Source organism: Glandiceps talaboti, chromosome 7 (assembly GCF_964340395.1).
Source record: "Glandiceps talaboti chromosome 7, keGlaTala1.1, whole genome shotgun sequence".
NCBI lineage: Eukaryota > Metazoa > Hemichordata > Enteropneusta > Spengelidae > Glandiceps > Glandiceps talaboti.
In genome coordinates this window covers 8,841,901-8,862,825 of record NC_135555.1, presented here as the reverse complement: position 1 = coordinate 8,862,825, position 20,925 = coordinate 8,841,901, and the positions used below count along the sequence as shown (strand labels likewise).

At 35.2% G+C, this 20,925-nt stretch overlaps 1 protein-coding gene across 3 annotated transcripts in view; it reads left to right on the top strand.

The window, feature by feature from the left end:
- LOC144437548 (thyrotropin-releasing hormone receptor-like) overlaps positions 1–6,022 on the top strand; it is a 76,534-nt gene extending 70,512 nt beyond the window's left edge. Inside the window, exons 3-5 of one of the 3 annotated variants that reach the window (XM_078126504.1) lie at positions 663–891; positions 4,243–4,370; positions 5,365–6,022. In XM_078126504.1, coding sequence (XP_077982630.1) covers positions 663–891; positions 4,243–4,370; positions 5,365–5,415 — 408 coding nt within the window. In that variant the 3' untranslated portion in view covers positions 5,416–6,022. Of the gene's footprint in view, positions 1–662; positions 892–4,242 lie in introns of all 3 variants that reach the window. The other 2 variants (XM_078126505.1, XM_078126503.1) reach the window with 2 other exon arrangements.
- Positions 6,023–20,925: the final 14,903 nt, after the last annotated feature.

Sequence of the window (20,925 nt, the reverse complement as noted above, 5' to 3'; positions counted from 1 at the left end):
TCATAATAATGTGGTACATACATACATAGATAATAACGAAGCGTGCGTGCCCTATATAGTTGTCCTATATCGAAATTGATGTAGTTTTCAATTTTAATAAGTCATTTGCATTTGCTTAGTTTTATTTAGAGAAATGTCATTTTCGGTAGCTCGAAATTTAAAATTCTAAAAATACGTGCAGGAGAGACATTAACAATCGAAAGACTTGGCTTTTGGCCTTACAGAAGACATTCAGTTTATATCTTTTTGTTCAATATTTTGATCTGATGAGCACAGTGCGCAACATCTCCCCCCAAGGCTTGAAGTTGTACTACTCCATGAAAATGCTCTTGTACATGCATAGCGACGTCAATCTAAGAGAAATGTCGACGGATGATAGTATTATAATGATATCAAATTTATATCAATACATCGTCACAAGGCTGATCTTTTATTTAGTCTTAAAATGAAATCCAAATGTAATAAAATGTATAATTACTGTGTTTTCACTGTAATGAGATAATTTCAGTAATTGATGTGTTTCACTGTATAATTGGTTTTATAACCCATTAATTATAGTTATTATTAGCACTATGAAATTAACCATCCATCACTTTATAATGATACAAGAAACAATATGCTAACTGTGTTTGTTTTTTTTTCTTAATCTTGATTTTTCACAGGTAATAAAGATGCTGGTTGTTGTGGTCGTTCTCTTTCTAACTCTGTGGGCGCCATATCGTGTACTCGTGGTTTACAACTCCATTGTTTCGGAAGAGAAGAAGTTTACCAGTGACTGGTACCTGGCTTTTGCCAAATGGTGCATCTTTCTTAACAGTGCTATAAACCCGATCCTTTACAATTTCATGTCGGTGAAGTTTCGACGTGCCTTCATTCGACTATGTGGCTGCGGTAAGGATCGTAAACGTCGAAGTAGTTTTAGGTCATCCACAATGACCACTGAGAAGACATCTTTGTAAGGAGCATGCGCAAAACGGTTGAAACTAACCGCCAAAAAATTGTCCACGTGTATACATCAATTTTGGCGGCAATTAAGCCTCCAATTCAAAATTCAAAGTGATGATCGAAAAGTTTGCTGTACTTTTACATCATATATTTACCAATTGACATTTTACGTGGATAGAATATTTCAGAAAATTAGTTATCTATTCTTGCGTCCCAAACGTGTCAGATTATTATCAATCTCATTTTCCATACCTTTATCTCTATCGTGTTGACACGTCCTGTGACGTCACACATTTTGAGCGCTTGTTGTGGTCGCCAGTGTACATAGCTGGTGGGAACAGCCATGCGCATGCTCCTTGTCATCATGTGGTCATACCACTTCCATAATATGTTTACTTAAAATATATTAAGCAGACTAACATATGAACTTGTCACGTGATTTCATACTAATAAAAGATAGACTAACATTTGAAATTTATCACGTGATGTAATACTAATGGCTAACATTTTCATATTATTAACATGTAATGTTATGGTAATGAGATAGACTAACAGTAGATAATTTATTGCGTGAGTTTACACTAATGAAGCACGACTAACATGTTCAAGTTGTAAAATGATAATGAACTAATCTAAAGTTTGAACATTATCACGTGATGTTATGCTAATGGCCAAATTAACATTTGAACATTTATCACGTGATTTCATAATTTTGGAGCCAAACTAATATGTTACTAAGTAGCATAAATAGCTAAACTAACATGTCGTCAGGACACGAAAGTGTTTACATATACTTGAATGTGTACAAAACCAGCTTGAATCTTTTAAATTAAATTCATTCTCAAAATTTGTACTTTTTTTCAAGTTCGTATTTAAATGAATGTACAATTTTTAGCAGCTTGCTATTTTCTGCGAAGATTGTTCTTTCTTCCATATTTTCCTCCATTATTTTCACAAAACATTGTAAAAAGTCTTCATGCATGTGTCATCATCTATCTATCTATCTATCTAGCTATCAACACTGCATGGATATATGCACAGTAAATGGGCCGCCAAATGCCAACACGGGTTTGTCATGGTTAAATGCTACCCGAGTTGCTTGCTTTAAGATAGATGTATACCGCATTCATGGCGTTTTACAACGGAACATCAATAGCTAGATTGGAAGGAAGGGACCCGAGGTCTCTGAGTATGGCCTTAACGCATGGATACATTCAAATTCTATGTAGTCCAGAAGTTGGAAAGAACTGAATGACAAACCAAACATGGTAGATGTGCATGGACATGGCGTATGTCTTGGCATGTGCTTGTATGCTTTCATACTTTCATGTCAGAAATCAAAATTCTACTTTGTACACATCTCAGAAATAATTCGATCATGGAACCATTTTTTTGGGGAAAGTATAGTTGTTTTAGGTTTCAAACATGTGTGTGTGTGTGTCTGTGTGTGTGTCTGTGTGTGTGTGTGTGTATAAGCAATTATAACCTGTTTATATGATGAACTTTTTCCAATTTCTTTCTTTCTTGTATATTTCGTGAATCGAGTTTTTGAAGGATCCTTACAGGTACAACTATATGACAATCTAGCCATTAGCGTTGGTAACATACATATTTAATATGCTGCCTAAGAATTTTGATCTATCGATTTGAAATCATTATGTAATGCTGTTCAGTGTTACTTGTTTAATGGGTGTCCATGTGACTAGTTTAGCTTACTAGTTGGTTACATAGATCTAACCATTTACACATTACCAAATCTCATGAAAATATTAAACTATATATTTTAGAATATATACATAACCATTTATGACTGTTCACTACCACAGTCTTTTAATAGGAAAGGAGGAACATGAGTTAGAATTACTCCTTTCCTTAATTCTAAAAATATTTTTTGAAGAATTTCAATGTCGTTTAACCCAACTACTTATATCCTTTATACAGAGTCACGAGGTATTGGATGTACCTTAGCTCTAAACTATAAAAAAAATAATGGTCTGAGTTTAGACTGATACGTGATATTGTGTAAGTCTAAATCCAGTTTCAAAGTGTTAATCATCTGACCGTTCCATCCTTGTGACATTCTTGCTATTGTATCATAAACGTCACTCATACATGTGTGTCCATTAGATAAGGGTGAGCACCGATGTCATGGTATAAAACATAAAGATAAATATTTCACTGCATTATTGCTATCATTTATAATGACAAGGTGTAATTTCAATAGTCACTGTCCTAATCGTAGCCTCTCGTCATCACTAACACAATATGTCAACATCGTTAAAGTTATGCCATTATGATCAATATAAACTAAGAACAATTAAAATTTGAATATTACAGAATCTAAGTCTCGTCGGCAGAGGTGGATATCGTCATGGAATAAATCGTCAGTTTTTGAAAGAGTGAAAGCAACAAATCGAGCCGACCAACTCAAATTACAAGGTCGTTCTTTGTCAACCAACGTATCAAGTACAAGTTCATCACAGTGATGTTTCCACCTACTACAAGCTTCAATTTTATGAAACCGTACGCACGTGTAGGAATATATGTATCTCAAACATTGAACTCCACGTAAATGAAGCCAAAACATTACAATGAAAGAATGACACATAATTAATAAAACATTTCTGTATGAAACCGGTTATCAATCCTAACCGTATGTTAATCTAAATTGTGGTATTGACAATGTACTGAATGATGTTGACGCCATCTTGACATAGAAGTAGGAGACCTTGAAAATGTCTGTTTCTAAATGCAGTTAGTTGAGCAAAGTGTCGAAATAACGAAATGTAAAACATTGTCTAAATGCATAACCATTTTAAACAAAGGCACCATATCATAAAGACGGCTATAATTATTTACTGTAATAAGTGTAAACAGAGAAGTGTATTATCACACTGAATTGTGTAAATTATGTAAATATGTTGTATGGTATTTCACTGCTGAACTTGGCCGAGTTTATTTATCATTAACTCTTCCACAAATAAGCTTCTATCAAACTTTCTACCCTTTATCAACTGTAGAGCAGAATATTTCCATACACAATGTGAAGAAGGATCTCTCTATATTTATATTTCCTTTTTCAGCCTAATCAATGGTGTACATCCTATTTTCACTTTTTATCTGTTGTGCTATTCAACCCTATGCTTATTACCTTCGCATACAACACAACTGACATCTTTATCTACAATGTACGCTACCACTTTTACCTGACAGTCACATTAGACCTGTGAACTCTGACCTAAAGTTGACCTACAGTGAATACAGTTTTCAATAATCGCTTTCGATGCTTGGCTCTAGGTCGTTCATATGGATCAAGACCGTCTCGCAAAAATGGCATCTATCTTGGCGTCAGTAAACTTCACAACTTGCCTCCAATTGCTGATTCTGACATGGAGACACCAATGCCGGGAACATTACTAAACTCTGTAAATGCAGCTGTTACTGTCCATTCGTCAATGTCTTCATTTGTATCATGAAAACAATTGAACTAACAATGGTAGCAGGTTCTATAGCTGTCTCAAAACCATAGCTACTCATATATCAAATTTACAAACTTAAAAAATAGTCGACGATTACAAACTCTAAATATGAACACTTTTTCTAACCCGTTTGCCCCCTTTTTTCCGCTTTCTTGCTAACGATTGTTTGCTTGCAGCGCACACATAACAACGAACACAGCAGCAACATTTTCCTGCTATTTTTTCGCAATGCAGAGTTGGCTGTCTTGACGAAGTGTGTTCTTTTTTTGACATACTATTATCAATCACACGTTACAGGCCAACGCGTATTTTAATTATTTGTCTGACTTTTTAGTTTTCTGTGACTGGGTGTATACTCTGAAGTAAAGTACATGACACATAACTCCTGTTAACAGCTTTTATACATTATTAGGTAAAATACATTTTTACCTTGTCAGGAAATGAAACGAAGCAGTGATCTGCAGATTCGTTTTAAACTGTCAAAACGCATCGATATCATTTTTGAAGTAGTTAGACCCCTTGATGTTTTACAGTAGCCTTAATAATGGGCATACGTTGATCTATAGTGCAAGGGTCAACACTGACCATGATGACTGGCAATATGTCGTGCATGTTCATACTGAATGGACTTCTTTTTACAGATATTACATTCAAGATGTGAAAGCATGAAGAGTTTGCTCGTGTTCACGTTCGTCAGATTGCTGACGAGGTTCTTTTGAACGCATGCGCATGCTGCGTGTTTGTTGTCGCATCCTGCATGGTATACGACGTTGTTTTCCCGTCTAACATGCCTGTCTGTTCAACAGATGCGGCTGTTCCCTAATAGTGTGCAGTTTTCATTCTAGATAGAACTAGAACTGCCAAAGATTAGCATTGCTTACAATATATTAGACAGAAATTCTACTCTGAAACCTTTTGTACATAATTATCACATTTTTAGGCGGAAGATCAGTTGAAGAGATGTACATATTCAGCCGAACGGATACTGTGACAACACGAGCAACAAAAAACAAGGCAAAGGTACCCAAACGTTACAAACCAGCCAGATATACTACTGATGATGATAGTACGTACGTCAAATAATTTGACCTTTGACCCGAGAATTAACTTTAGGAAGCTTTAATATATAGGTTTTAATCTATCGATTTATTTGTAATTTTCAATGAATACATTCGTCTTGATATATAAATGCCTTTATCTAGGTATATCACAGCTTTTATCTAGGTATGTGAATACATTGATCTGGATTGGAGAAATTTTACTGCCATTTGCTAATACGGAACGCCTGGTATCTTATGGTATTTTCGATGCTTGCAGAGATATGGATTTCGTCTTATATACACAGTACCAAACAAAAAAGATTGACATATTAGTTTAAAACTAAAAAAAATCCCAACTTAACAAGTTTTACATGATTGTAATTGTACTATTAAATGTGAATTTCTGCCTGCTTTTCATTGTGTCGGTGTTTAGAACGAATTCATTATATGGATAGAATACAGAGGGTGTATTTTTGCAGACAAATATGAATGTATAATCACAAGCATGATAATATTTACTGTATGTGAATTTGCTTTAATTGTGTAAATAAAGAACTTGGTTGAATCGTGTAAGTTATCTGGTTTCTCGTTCTCTTCTGTGCCAAGATATATTCTTCGTCCACAGAATACTTTATTTTAAACCTACAAATGTCCGACATATTATTGATGCTAGAAATGGGGTGACTTTAGAATGTTGGTTAATGGCTGAGAATGGTACTGGAAACCTGATGATTGACGAGTCGAGGAGTCCTTACGATGATAACCTTTTATGGATACTTCATTTGCATATGACCAATGACCATCCGTTATCGACCAATTTATTTACATATGTCCAACCACCATCCGTTATTGACAACCTCACTTACAAATGACCAATAACTGTCCGTTATCGACCACCGCATTTACATACTAACAATGACGATTTGTTGTCGAACTTCTCATTTGCATATAACAAATAACCATCCTTTATTGACAACCTCCTTTACACACGAATGTCCGTCATCGACAATCATTTGCATATTTGACCAATCCGAACACTTTTTCTGTCTAACGAACTAATGTGTCCGGTCTGGCACACATTCGAAACAACCATAATTATCAAAACCCGCTATTCTATCAAGTCAACATTTCTTTTTATCTATAAGCCCTTTTCATTATTTTGTTTTCATTTTATTAATTATGATTATTAATGGTAATTTCTAACTAACATAAATGTTATTCCCACCATGCATTTAGTGAAGTGCTTTCAAAATTTTCTATCCATCTGTAAATGTATGTGATAATATTTCATTGGGTGTTGTAATTTATGGATTTACACTGTTTACAGGTTTTAAGATCAAAATATGATCTTTTGTCCTCGTTTTTTATGTTTCATGTCTTGCTACACAAACTCCCTAAGCACCACTAACCATATCCATAATACCTTCAACAAAATGTACTCTGATATATTTTTCATTTTTGTTTCAAACAGAAACACTCATATTGATATGATGACCTTTTGCACATGACATACTTGATATTATAGCAATAACATGTATCATACAAATCGACATCACGTGTATACGATGTGGTGATATGATGATTAAATTCTCATGACAGCTTGGCAAAAAAAAACCTGTACGTGTTACTGTGTGTATTGTACTTTAGCCTGATATATTAGGTAAGTAACTGTAATAAATAAAAGGTAATTAGTTTAATCTCCTAAACCTATTGGCAAATGACATTTGCGTTATTAAAGTGGATATATTTAGATGAGAAATGAGTAGATCGCATTATTTTTCATGTACAAAAACAAATTAAAAGTTGTTCGCTCATTAAAAACCGAAAAATAGTCATTTTTCATCCATATGGTCACTTTAAATAGAAAAGCTCGTGTTGACATCAGAATTAATCTCAAATAAAGAAATTGGAGGAAGCTAAACAGCCGAACATGAATATCCGCTATATTAGCTTTATGGGCAATAAAGAAAGGTATTTACTGTAAACGATGTTACATCCCATGTCAAGATTTCACATTGCGAGTCTTAATTAAAATTTTATTCAGCTTCAGTTTATATTTAATTTTACTTCTGTAAGCCTCGAGAGTTTGTTCCTCATTACATTTGCTTAGAAGCTGGTATTTCCACAACTCTTTCAGTGGGTGTAGGATATTTAGAGTATTACATAATAGCAGCACAGGAAATTCGTCAGGATGTGTGCAAAGCTATACTGCATAGAACTGTAATTACCTCGCATTGCAATGACATTAGTGCCAATCTTAGTCTATCAGTTATACATATTCATATATCGGCTTCTTTATTGGCATTAGCTAGCATATGTCTCAAAGCCTCAGTCTAGTTCAAGCCTAGCGTGGAGAATGCATGTCAGCTAATTCTATCTATAATATGCCTTTATCAACGCCATGGATATCTTTAGGACGAAACGACAATACGTAGACATCATATAATGATTAGTATTGCAAATTAAGTTAAACTGATTAAAACCATTGTACTAAATGGTGGACAGAAAGAGACATGCAAAGACAGTAAATTCGAGATTTTAGTTATATGGGCTTCTTTTATCTGTGATAAGATTTTAGTATTGATTGCTTTCTGGTATATTTAAGTGTTGGTAGACATTTCTGCATTCAACACTCGAACCCTACACTTCCATATAAATGGATTATTTCTTTTCACTGCTCATCGATTTGTCACATATTTCTACTCTCGCTGCCAGTTTATCCTCGTCATCCCCATGACGTCATCAGGGAACCATTTCGATACGTACAAAGGACAATTAAACATTGATAGACTCAATGTATGAGATGGTTATACGATATGACAGCCACAGATAAAACACGTTGACGGATGAGTTGGGTGGAAAGGCTTAAGGGTAGAAGTTACAATATATTTGAATGTGAAATGGCAACAGGAATTGATTAACTAACCCTGGAGTTATATGTCAATCATCTGAAGTGGACCGCCATGGTAACAAGCCAAACCGCTGAAACTTAAATGGAGAGCTCATTATTTTTAATCTCTCTCTTTCCTGCGTGCCATAATCTAATGATAACCAAATAAATTCTCTCAGATTATTGAGAAACAGGGCTTCATTATCAAGTGACTACAAAACTTGGTCGGATAAGAATTGTATTTAAAATCTAGGGTTCATTTCTTTCTCATTCAGGGAAGGTAGATTGGAGGGACATCAACTTGGTATGTAGAACCGAGGTGCAGTGATATCACAACATCTCCCTTTAACTATCGTCATAATACTAATCTCATGGCAAACCAATCCTGTTTATGTCAGATGATACGTCACGTGCATACTGTTTTTAAAATAACGTGACGTCCATTTGAGAAGACAAGGTGATCTTGATATAGTGGCCAACGATTATCGTCGATGACGTTCTGCAGTACATCATCTACACGAGTCAAAACAGCAGTCCTTTGGTTCACTTAGTGCAATTTCAGCACAGACATTCAAACTTTTGTAACACGACACAAAATTGAAATTTAGGGAAAGCAAAACTGAAGTTTCCGTCTACACTTGTGGACTTGTTCACTAGTTTGATGTTCTGGGTTGCTCACATGACTAATCACTGTAATCATGTGCCGGAATTAATGTAAGTTGGTAGGAAATAATGAAATTAAATATTTACCTATATGGTAAATGGTGGTAAAAACTACAATATTCAAGAAAAGATTGGGTGGGTGATATTAGTAAAACAGTAAACAGTATACAGTAAAATCAGATAATTTACCCATGTAGTAACTATTTGGAAATTAAATTAATTTACACAGACGAGCCATGTAAAAGAAAACTATTATCATACCATATCATACTTTAGTCTTTAATGTCTTTCAGCTCTGTGTAAGATAACATAACGGAACTAAGAAGGTTATCATAATATGGCATTACTTCCGGGAAAACAAAATACGGATTATTGGGACAGTATTCTGGCCTTACTATCTCGAACCCGGAAAACACCTATCTCTACGTAGGTATCAATATTTGAACAAAGCTTTTTGTTTCATTAAAAATGTTAAAATGCGTGAAATTCAATAATTGGTGGAATAGTGAATAAAAATCGTCGGTGTCAATAACTGTTCCGACTGCTTGAATTTCCCATAATACCTTGTGACATGACGTCATCATGCGAACACAATCGCCGATTTGCGTCTTCGGAAGCTATAGACACTGTCGAGTTAAGAGTTTAAGTCAAGTAAATGATAGTAGTTCAGGCTGAACTGATTATTTTGTTATTTATTTTCAATCTCGTTTTGATAAATGTGAAAAAAGATATCACATACCCGACACTCCTATGATATAAATGCTATGAGAAGACGAATGCACTTTTCAAATATGTACATGTCTCTCGTTTCAGTTCAAACAAACTCTGTTACACTTCGAAATAAATTCGAAGTGTTTACACTGTACGATGAAATGCCAGACGTACTTGACGTTTTTGTAAGTATTCGATATTTGAAACATGCAGCAATTCTCTTTAGATTACTCAAGAGTTCAGTGTTTATAGCTTCAAACGATGAAAACAAACAACATAGGCCATGTGTCTGTAAAAGGAATTCATCCAACGATAAGCTTAGTAACTCTTGGTGATCATTTCTCACTGGAAAACGGGGTATGATATCAATCGTTTATCCTTTTTATCGGTATGCCTGACTTCAAATGAGATTTTACCAAAAAAAATAAAATGGAACAGTCATTCCCAATTCAGAGAAATCATAAGCACGTCAATTAATACACTGAAGCTGGTATATAATTTACAAGATATTTTACTTGAATAAAACAGCCAAATCTAACAATTTAACTTTGAAAGGCAATTCCTGATGGATGATTCTCCAGAATACACAAACCACCGAGCCTAATTGTCGGCTTTCTGGAGACAGAAAAGACTGCCAACGGATAACTCGTTAAAAACTTACCAAAGGCGAAATCATAAAATGTTAGACAACTGTAAAATCTCCTGACCTATAGTAATGATATATCAATGTATGAAAATCAACAAATGCTCTTCCAACTCCAACAGAGGTAATTGATGTGCTAGTTCTTAGGATGTGGAAGCATAATATAAAGAATTTAATAGGAGTTTCAATAAATACGAGGAAATGGCAAAGGAATGAAATAACAGATTGTTTGATATTTCCACAATGAGACAGCATAAATCAGCTTTTGAGTCTGCGTGACTTGCATACCAAAACAAATATCAAATACAGTGGATGTAAGTACACCAATTACCAACAGCAATAAACCAGTATAAAAAGACGGTTGTATCACACATACGATTTGTACTTTATATCTGTATACATGTTATGCAATACATGAACACAGGGAAGGCCATAAACGTCTGACTACATTCTGTGTTTCATCAGTTACTTTTTAAGAGCTTGAAGTTAAACGACATTACGTTTTTATTCAAGATGGGAATACAAGATATACATATACTTTGAAAATGCTTAGAAAATTGCTTTCTTGGGCATTATACTGACGTGGTTACTTACTATGCACCAACCGCTGTTTTCTCGTGCACTAAAGATCACCAAACACTTTCAAGACATCACAAACTATAGCTATTGGGATATGGGATAATCTTCCAAGCATATGCACATTGTTAGGGTGACATGTTGTGTCCACCTCTATTGCAACTGAAATGATCCATGAGACTTTAGTCAAAAATCTCCTCAATCCTATTGTGCCAGGCTCTATGTCGCTGAGATCATTAGACATCAAAAGACACCAACATGGCCTAGCTTTTCACGGTGTGTGATACAACTGTAACCCTTTCTGTGTTTACTAGCTTCAAGTATCCCATATGAAGTTTGAAAGTAAAGTAGGAGTATATGTTTACAGGGTTGTGTAAAGGGGACAGACCTAAAAATCTTCGATTGGTGAGCCAGAAAGAATGGCTGGAAGATTTTAATAGCGAACTTGCAATCCAGACTGAACATGCTCCGATGCAAAGGACTATGGGATTATCTGTAGTTATAGCAATACCTCATCCGGAGCTATCAATAGAATAATCACCCTACAATGGTCAGGGTAACCATGACTAGATTACTTATGGTTACAAACAAACAATATAATAATATTGTTGTTGTTTACAATACTGATGGGTTCATATTTATCATCATATTTCCCATGGTGCAACATTCAGGATATTCAAGATGGCGGGTTTGCCAGTTCTCTATTGATGGACCAGAAGACAAGAAAGGACTCTAGAACGGTGCAGGTGTTTTATGTTTTAAATACTTGTAAATTTGTGTGTGTACCTTAGCTACATATTACAAAAGTCAAAACAAAACTAAATCAACTGTCCAGACATTTTGTGATATTATTTTGATCCCAAAACGTGTTTGTTCAAATATTTAGCCTCAAGTACATGGATACACAAAATGTCCCAGTCTCCTACTGTAACATCTGGCAAATCTTGGCATGACTATAGAAAAGAAAATTTTAAAGCTGTAACTAGAGGATTATTATCTGACGACCAACATTATACCATGCACGACCCAAGTTGAATAACAAATATGAAACATACACTCTGATACGTCATGACAACGCGCGTCTATGTCACGACAACACGTGTCTACGTCACTGGTTCTGTTGTGTTCGAAATACCAGTTCAAAATGAACATTACTTGATATGACCTTTTTCAAAAAGAGTTTCCACTGACTCAACAAGTTGAAAAAAATAGTGCAATCAGTGACTTCATTACTGAAAAGACAGTAATTACACACTAGCTCCGTAGGAGATACTTCAAACAACCTAGCCAAACATTGATTCCTTTGAAGAGGAAAAGCCTTGAAAAGTTTACCTCAGTCAAATGTCTAGGTAACTGTATAATTGTCTCATAAAACTAGGGTAAGATAGTGATTGCAATGCACTCATACACTGCAATGGGGTGTATGCACCCGTGGAGTTGAGGAAGTTAAATGACCATTGCCCACTATAGATTCGTGACAGGGGTAATAACTGTGAGCGCCTTGAGCTCTCAGAAGAAAAGAAGTATTATAAATACACAGTATTACTATTTATTATTGCAAAAGCATATGACATCGAAGTTTTCAAACCTACTTAAATTACTTACAAATTTTTTAAATAACTATTGCGATCAATGGACAGTTGATTAAAGTTAAAGTTTCTTTATACCTTTCTTCTGACAAACACAAACGAACAAACAGCTCTATGCAAATCATGACAGTATAAGACATAAGCTTATATGCTTTTTGAACTTGTGGGAGGATTTTTATCTCAACTGCCTATCAAGTCGAAAATTAAATAATTGTAAAACTTTGCCAATTTGGATAACATTGAATTCAAAAAGTAAAATTAAATTAGGGTGGGGTTTAAACCTAAACCATATTCTCTTTTCTTACCATATGTAATATTATTCAATCAGCAAACAGGGTATACTGGTTATATTTAATTCGTATTTTCGACACTTGTAATGCAAAAAAAAAAGAAGTAAAGGGTAATATGGTTATTGCTTAGTAGTTGTGGAACGATTGGACGCAATGTGTCACGGACAGAGTTTGTTACGGATTTTCAGGATGGAACATGATTGCAGAATGTGGTACATCAGTATTATAATATGAACTGTATTTCTATCGACAGGAGATCCAACATAGCACGATGTTATGATGCCAAACACACTTCACATTTCAGAACTATGTGTGTATATGTTCCTTCATTCCTATCTTCAAGTTATCCTATTATTCAACTATACTTCAATATACAGATTTTCTTTCTTTTTACTTCCTGTAATATAAAATTTAAATCTAACGCATTAGTAGCTTGCCATTTGACAGGTCACGGGATATAACAACTTGGCCAACTGTGAAGAAAAATGAAATATGACCTGGTGAGGATAATACGGATTTATTAAAATTCATACTACGTAAGTAATAAAACGCCAAGCGTGTAATGAGGTATATGCTTATCTTCACACTAGTTCTGAGGGAATGGTGTTGATGGACTATCGTAAAAAACATCACGGGAAGATCAAACCCCAAATCAAGGGACTTCCTATTAACAGTGATACAAGCATTTCATCATTCTCGACTCGTTAAAGCGTTTCGAGTAGCTGAAAGCTAAAAGAAAGTATTGAAATCCAAGATGTTCTGATATGTATACGTGCCTATCTCGTTAGCATATATTTTGCTCGTAGACCTAAACAAACACTGAAGACTGATAAAGATACGGAAAAAACAGTTATTAGACAGACAGTTATTAGTTTACAGCCAAAACCCCGAATGGACAATTTCCAGAGTCCAAAAAAATAATGTTCTAAACATTAATCCTTCGTGCATTTTCAGGGTATAGAACCAATGACTGACTTATTTAGAAAACTCCCTATAATACCTGGAAAGGGCACGTTCCTAAGAAAAGAAATACTACGCCATTATGATCAATGAATATATCAATGAATACCCTTTTCAAGCACACTTTGATATATGCCAAATCGAAGGTGAATGTGCTTGTCGCGAAACGATATACCACTTTACGGCATAGTGACTCGTGAACATAAGGTGATGGATATGTGATGGGTTTCAGAAGATTATCATCTCGTATTCTATAGAAAGATGGCAATGACAAACACTTTTTTATCATTGTAGCTCGTAAAATCACATTTGTTAAAGCCAGATATCGCTTGAGATTAATGCTTCCTTTTAATGCAAAGATAGTATGGATGACATTGAATGATAAATCCTATCATCCATGTGTGTGATAACCAACAACTAGCTTCAAACACGTCTCGACTCATCCAAGAAGCGTTATAGAGATCAGGGTATACCGACTTGTCGAGATGGTGTCTTGGTAGATTCGTAAATTTAAGAGGAAAGACCAGACATCATCAATTTGTTGAACTTTATTCCACTACCTTTCGAGCCAAGACCAGCTCTTCACCAGGTGTGTAATTCTATAAGATACATAAAAAAACAAAATAAAGTAACTACAATGTCTGGAATGTCGACACATGTAAACGTATAAATACATTTCAGCCTGTCAGTAAAAAAAATGATAAAATCACGTGGTTTGGTTGAAGAATGATACGATCTCCATGCATTAAAGTATTTGACGTAAGTTCTGAGTAACGTATACCATTCAAAAAGTCATCAATTTCCAGAGCAATGACAAACTCATTTCGATGTGTCTAGAACGTCATATATTATGCAATCTCAGAAGATGGTAGATTCTTGGTTGAACTGTACCCAAGTAAATGGCATGCAACACGAGATGCAGAGATTTCCGATCTGGGTTTTCATTCTAATTAGAATTCTCTACGTCCAAAATTAAACCCTTACGCCTGGTGTATTATTACATGTGAAATACCAAACACGTTTCATTTTATAATGAAAATATTCAACATAATGGTTATGTCTTAACCATACACATTACCGTCACATAAAAACCAAAGACTAGTATAACTCATCTCCGTTTCCAGACACACTTGGCAGTGAGGAACGGTCATGTTGCATTGACCTTAACATTAATACACCTTTCAACGACAACGTTGTGCCGCCGGCAATGTGAGGAGGATTAAATCAAAGAGCCTGAAAATGATATAGGTAAAGCATGAAAAGTGCATCGCTGAGTCTAACTAAATCACTTGCTAATATCACAATTACGCACATCTTGGCCTATATTACCCACGTAACCGAGTAACATCATTCTTGTTGCCATGACTTCCCGCTAGTTTCTAGACTCTCAAATGAGGTTTACTTCCATCAACTTCTTCAGGTGTACATATATTGAGTTTATACATGTTATGCGATGCTTTGCAATGGAGGTCTCTCAGTCATTCTCGCATGCCAAAGCATACGTTTCTGTTAAGCGCTGCCGTAAAGAGGCTAGTGATTTACGACGATGCTCTCAGCGTCAAAGTGACACACTGTTCCCTACTGAGTCTTAACTCATCGGTATCGAATTCACTGTGCATATTAACCATTGGTAAATCAGTCAAATATTTATTTAAGTGGAGATATATTACGTAAGACATTAATCAAGAAAATTACAAATAATATATGCAACCCATATGTAATTTGGTGACCTATTTAGTACATATGATACGTATGCTGTTATATATTTCTTAAGCGTTATATTGATTTATATATATGGATTTACATGATGAACGTTGATGAATTGTACACACATTACCACATGTTATATAATCTAAATGCCCCCTCCGACAAAAGTAAGACTTTTGACTGATATATGCCTTTAAGCATGAAATGACAAGTGCTCAGAAGCGTGAAGGAAGGAGATGGCGCCTTCGATTCATAAATTTAAAGAGGAACTATCTCTTATTAAAATGAACATTTAATATGCAAGTAAATGTTCTTCAATTTCAAATTTATGTGGGACGCAAAGGTATAATGTATGAAATGTGAAATGGCACATATCACACACACACACACACACATATATATATATATACAGATAGATAGATAGATAGATAGATAGATAGATAGATAGATAGATAGATAGATAGATAGATAGATAGATAGATAGATAGATAGATAGATTAAATATGTTTTTGTTTGTGTGTGTGTGTGTGTGTGTGTGTACTCGAATATTGTTATAATAATTTGTTTTTCACCATTCGAAGATTAGCTGAATATATATATATATAATACCAAAGAAGAGCCGGCACTATAAAGAAGCGATGCAGCCCAGTCATTAATGGAGGATTCAAGTGACCGTGTGGTAGTCCTCTGTATATGAGTTTTAATCTAGCATAAACATGATCAGATAACATCGCCAAAACGTTTGTTATTCGAGTACAACCGTCATACTATAAAACATTGACGTTACTTTAAAACCCTGGTAATAATATTATGTTGGGTGTTAGGCACCTGTATATGTATTTAAATCTAGAATCAACATGAACAGATAATGTTACCTAAACAAGGCTGATTTTCCCCGTGTTCGTCTGTATAGACTAGTAGTCGATGACAGCCGTTCACAAATATGACCACGTCATGACACTCCTTATCTTTCTACAGGGGACAAGAACTTCGAGTTCAAATATAATGTTAGCCTCTTATGTGACACTGACGATGGAGTTTTCATGCCATGATGGTGTGAGTTAAGTTTTGACACTGACTGCAATGCAATCTAACCAATGGCTACCTGTTTCCATGTTCGCCTTGATACATATTTGTCGAATCTTTACAGGCTGTAACTTGTAAGTGTGTTCTTCTTTTGGAATGAATGAAACGATTGCACCTTTCAAACTTCAAAGTTTACATGTCCAGTTCTATTATATGGGTTCAGTTCAGTTAATACACTGATTGTTTCCATGCTACATGCATCTCACGAGAGGCTAGTCCTTTTAAAGGGGTCTTTTTTAAAGAAAAGTTTTATTCATCACCCTGACCACAGATCTTCAAAATAACTGATCATTTATTTTCAGACGTTCACAGGAATAAAATAACACTACCCTGAATACTCTCACGTTTTTTGTAATAATACAGTATTGATGTATCCCTGTCACAAAATTCAGCACCATGGCGAAAAAACTCCGTCAGGCGTGACAATGATTATACTTTCGTGTCGGAGCGAAAAGGTGGAGTATGACGGGTCATGGAAAATACATATCAATAATGTCAATCTGACGTAGTGACTTATCTATAGACGTCAAACTTCCGGATTGATGTATAATCGATGAGTAACCGTTAAATGGTGTTTGTATCCTTCAACTCTCTTTTCAAAGGACGATATCCAGGACTGGCAGATAACATGCAATTCATCAAAACATTACGTTCCAGCACTGATATATGACATATCATCACATCATCTAAAAGTTTGATATACATGCCGAAAACTATGAAAATTGATGACATTACTAAAAACGCAATCTTTCTTTGGTTGTCAGTTGTAATTATTACATCTGTCATCAAGCTAACGGCGAAAGGATGTCTGTTTATTTTCGCCTACTGAAATTTCAATATATCCAGCGTGCCGCCAGAGTATCGCGATATGAAGATAGATAGGATTAAATTGGGTCGACACGCCAACTATACAGCCAACATACTGAGCAAGGAAAATTAAAAGATTTGCTAAATATCAGTTTCCCTGTTTGGGGCAATCAGGGAGACGACAAGGTGACGACGGTGGTTCTACACGTGTTAAACCTTTCATCAGAGAATAGAATGTGTCTATACTTCATGCGACGAATCAAATATTAAAAACGTGGACTAATATGGTTGACTCTATAAAAGGTCACATTTAACAATATAGGGCTATCGAAATAATTAGCACTCAGTTTATCAGGGATTTGTTTGTGGCTTTCCTTTTCAGTAACTGAGGTAGCGTTCTCAGAGTCGTATTTGCTTGAAGCCGATTCAGTTTCCTGCTGGACTGACATCTCAGGCTAACCTAGATTTGTCTTTCACTGAAACATTCCCATACACTTTTAATACGTCAGCGATATACCGACAAAAAAAATATTCTTACTCGGTATCAAACCTTTCGAGTTACTTTATGGAGAAGAAAGGGGCGCTGTTGTATTTTCTTAAAATCATCATCCACATATTGTGATTAAAAAAACTTTCATTTATATTATGAAAACCATCGTCGTAAGCCACACCCTCTTTTACGGCACCGTCGCATCCAAGACGCATCGTCAAGCGCAGTGTCGCGGAAGGAATATCAGCTCTGGTTTGAGAGAATGTGTGAACCAATGCTGATAAATCTCTTCGGATTTGTGGTCGAAACTACCTATAAACTTTAGAGTAAAATCGAGAATGGCGCCAAGATATTAAAAATACAAACTCTTTCTACATGTTCTCCATCCATATAATAAAAGGCTGAATTTTCATTTGAGAAGATCATCTGTTAAGCTAAACAATAGAAATCATCTACGGTTTCAAATCAGTCTTTGTCCAGCTTAACAAAATATCAATTGATATGGTTGAAGAAGTTGTATACTAAAAGGTTTAGTGCTACAGTGCAGTTTTAGCCTTAGACTGGCAACAGTCCTTTGGGAGTTCTTTGTGTCTCATGTCAGATCTTCAATTTTTTTTCTTTTTAATTATTTCGTTTGTGAAAGAACATAAGGTCAACTTTGTATTTTTTATTTTCCCCAGTTCTCACCTGACTGTTTGCAATCACTCACTCACGTCGCAAAATTGTGTTAAAATTATTAAGAGTGAAAAAAAAGCCAATAGACTTGAGCAAGTCTCTACAATACGCTGTGGAGACTTGTAGATTGACTGTCTCTAGGAAGTTGCTGCTGTTGTTGATCCCAGCATGCAGGTACTTCTCTCTAAGAGTGCCTATTGGTAGATTACATATTTTACTATTTTCTTGTTTTCATATATTATACAATTGTTAACATTGTAGTCCTTCAAACATTATAGCCAGGGTTGTTTATATCAACCATTCCAATACCCAGGAACGATATAACTTTGTAAACAACTATATAATTAAAAAGAAAGTTAGAGCAGGAGAAACGTGCCTACAAGAAATCATCTTCAAGGACCTCTTAAATGAAATCGCCATTGCTAAGAAGACAACACTTGGACTTATGGATTCAAGACTTTAATTGTGTGCAGACAGGACATTTGCAACCATCATATTATAAATATCATTTTTATTAGACAATGTATAGTTACTACTTAATCAAGACAGGAACCATGTTTCACAAGTTACAGCAACTGAACATGGAGGATAGGTAAGAAGTCCTCATGATCTCAACACTGCAAGGAAACTGAAGCAAAATAACGCCATGATTGATTTCACCAGTTTGTTATATTACATCAACCTACGCTCATCGACCTCACAGTCATTAAACTCTGAAACACCCTCTGTACAATCCAATTTCCAGTATCCAGTTGTACACAAATATCAACACATTTCAATGTTTAATTTCCCTGTAGATATGACTTGAATACATGGTCATGCTTGGTGATTGGTAAATGGTATTGAAAATGTCCATTACTGTTGTAATCTCTGATTCCAGACACAGTACATAGATTAGATACTAGGCCAGTTGATCAATGGACATTGACAAGTAATTTCCCTGTAGAACTACAAACTATTGACTAAGTTTGTCTGACTTAAAACTTGGCACACCATGCAGTTTTTTGTTTCCATGGCTGTTTTGATCCTTGCATCCAGTCTTGGAACAAAGATTACATAATAGAATAGAGTAGAAGTGAAATGTTCATAACTGATACGAATGAACATATGAATTTACCAATTGAATCCACACAATAGTCACGGTGTGAAATATACTTTTTAAGGAAGTGGCATATGTGGACCATTCAGTTTTAGATCTTGGTGGTCAACACCATAATACTGGTGATCAATCTCTTTGTCACCAATTTTATCTGTAAATTTTGTATTCATGTGTATATTTTATCGTAGAAATCTTCTAAATTTTTCTACCCACCATCTTGAATATTGCATCATGGAAAATATGATAATAAATATGAATTAATCAGAATTGTACACAATAATGTCTTTGTTTGCAACCACAAATAATCTATCTAGTCATTGTGAGAGGTTTACTCTATTGATAGCCCCAGATGAGGTATTATGATAACTACGTACATCATCGCATAGTCCTTTGTGTCTGAGCATGCTCAATCTGGATTGCAAGTTCCCTATTTTAACAGTTTGAAAACAGTAGTGGTCCACATGGACAACTGCAAATTCAATTTGGTGGCCCAAACAATAATTCAGTGGTGATTCGGACTCAAGACCACTACATATAAACTCTGATAGCAGTTGCCACACTTCCAAGAAACTATGTGAGCAAATTGCCCCAATGATTGTCCATGTGGCTTTAGGTGTGGTATCACCTGTTGGCTGAGGTACATGTTGTCTGCAGTCAAATCTATAGTTAAAGGATTTGCAGGCAAAGTGTAGTATGTCATCTGTGTTTGCATATGTATAAAAGAAAGAGTTATATGACTTAACCAACTGCTTCAGTATTTCTGTAATGTTAGATATATTGCTTGATTTTGATAGTTCATCCTCAAAGTCAAATCGACTTTTGTAAGTAAAATATACGACAACTGAGCAATCAAAAACTTACTTGTATGCATTGTGACAGTCTTCTGCTGGTATGCAGTGATAGACTGGGGCTGTAGTATGGACTGATTCTTCCATGAAAGGGTCACTGGGTAGCCTAGGAGTAGGATACAAAATTTACATACTGGATATACATATACTCTTTATTTTCAAGGGATTAAATTTCAGTTGACCAAGTACTTGATGCATTAATGAAATGCCATTTTGACCTTCCATAAGGGAAGGTTATAAATTAGCTATGAAAAGTCTGTCTGTCTGTCTGTCTGTCTGTCTGTCTGGCTGTCTATCAGTCTGTCTGTATCATTTTCTCCTTAATTTAAACGAACTTTGGTGCACATATTCTTTAGGGTGACATTCATAGGGTTACATTCATTGATATCAAAGTGTATGTGCATATAAAAAAGCGATGATATAGCTT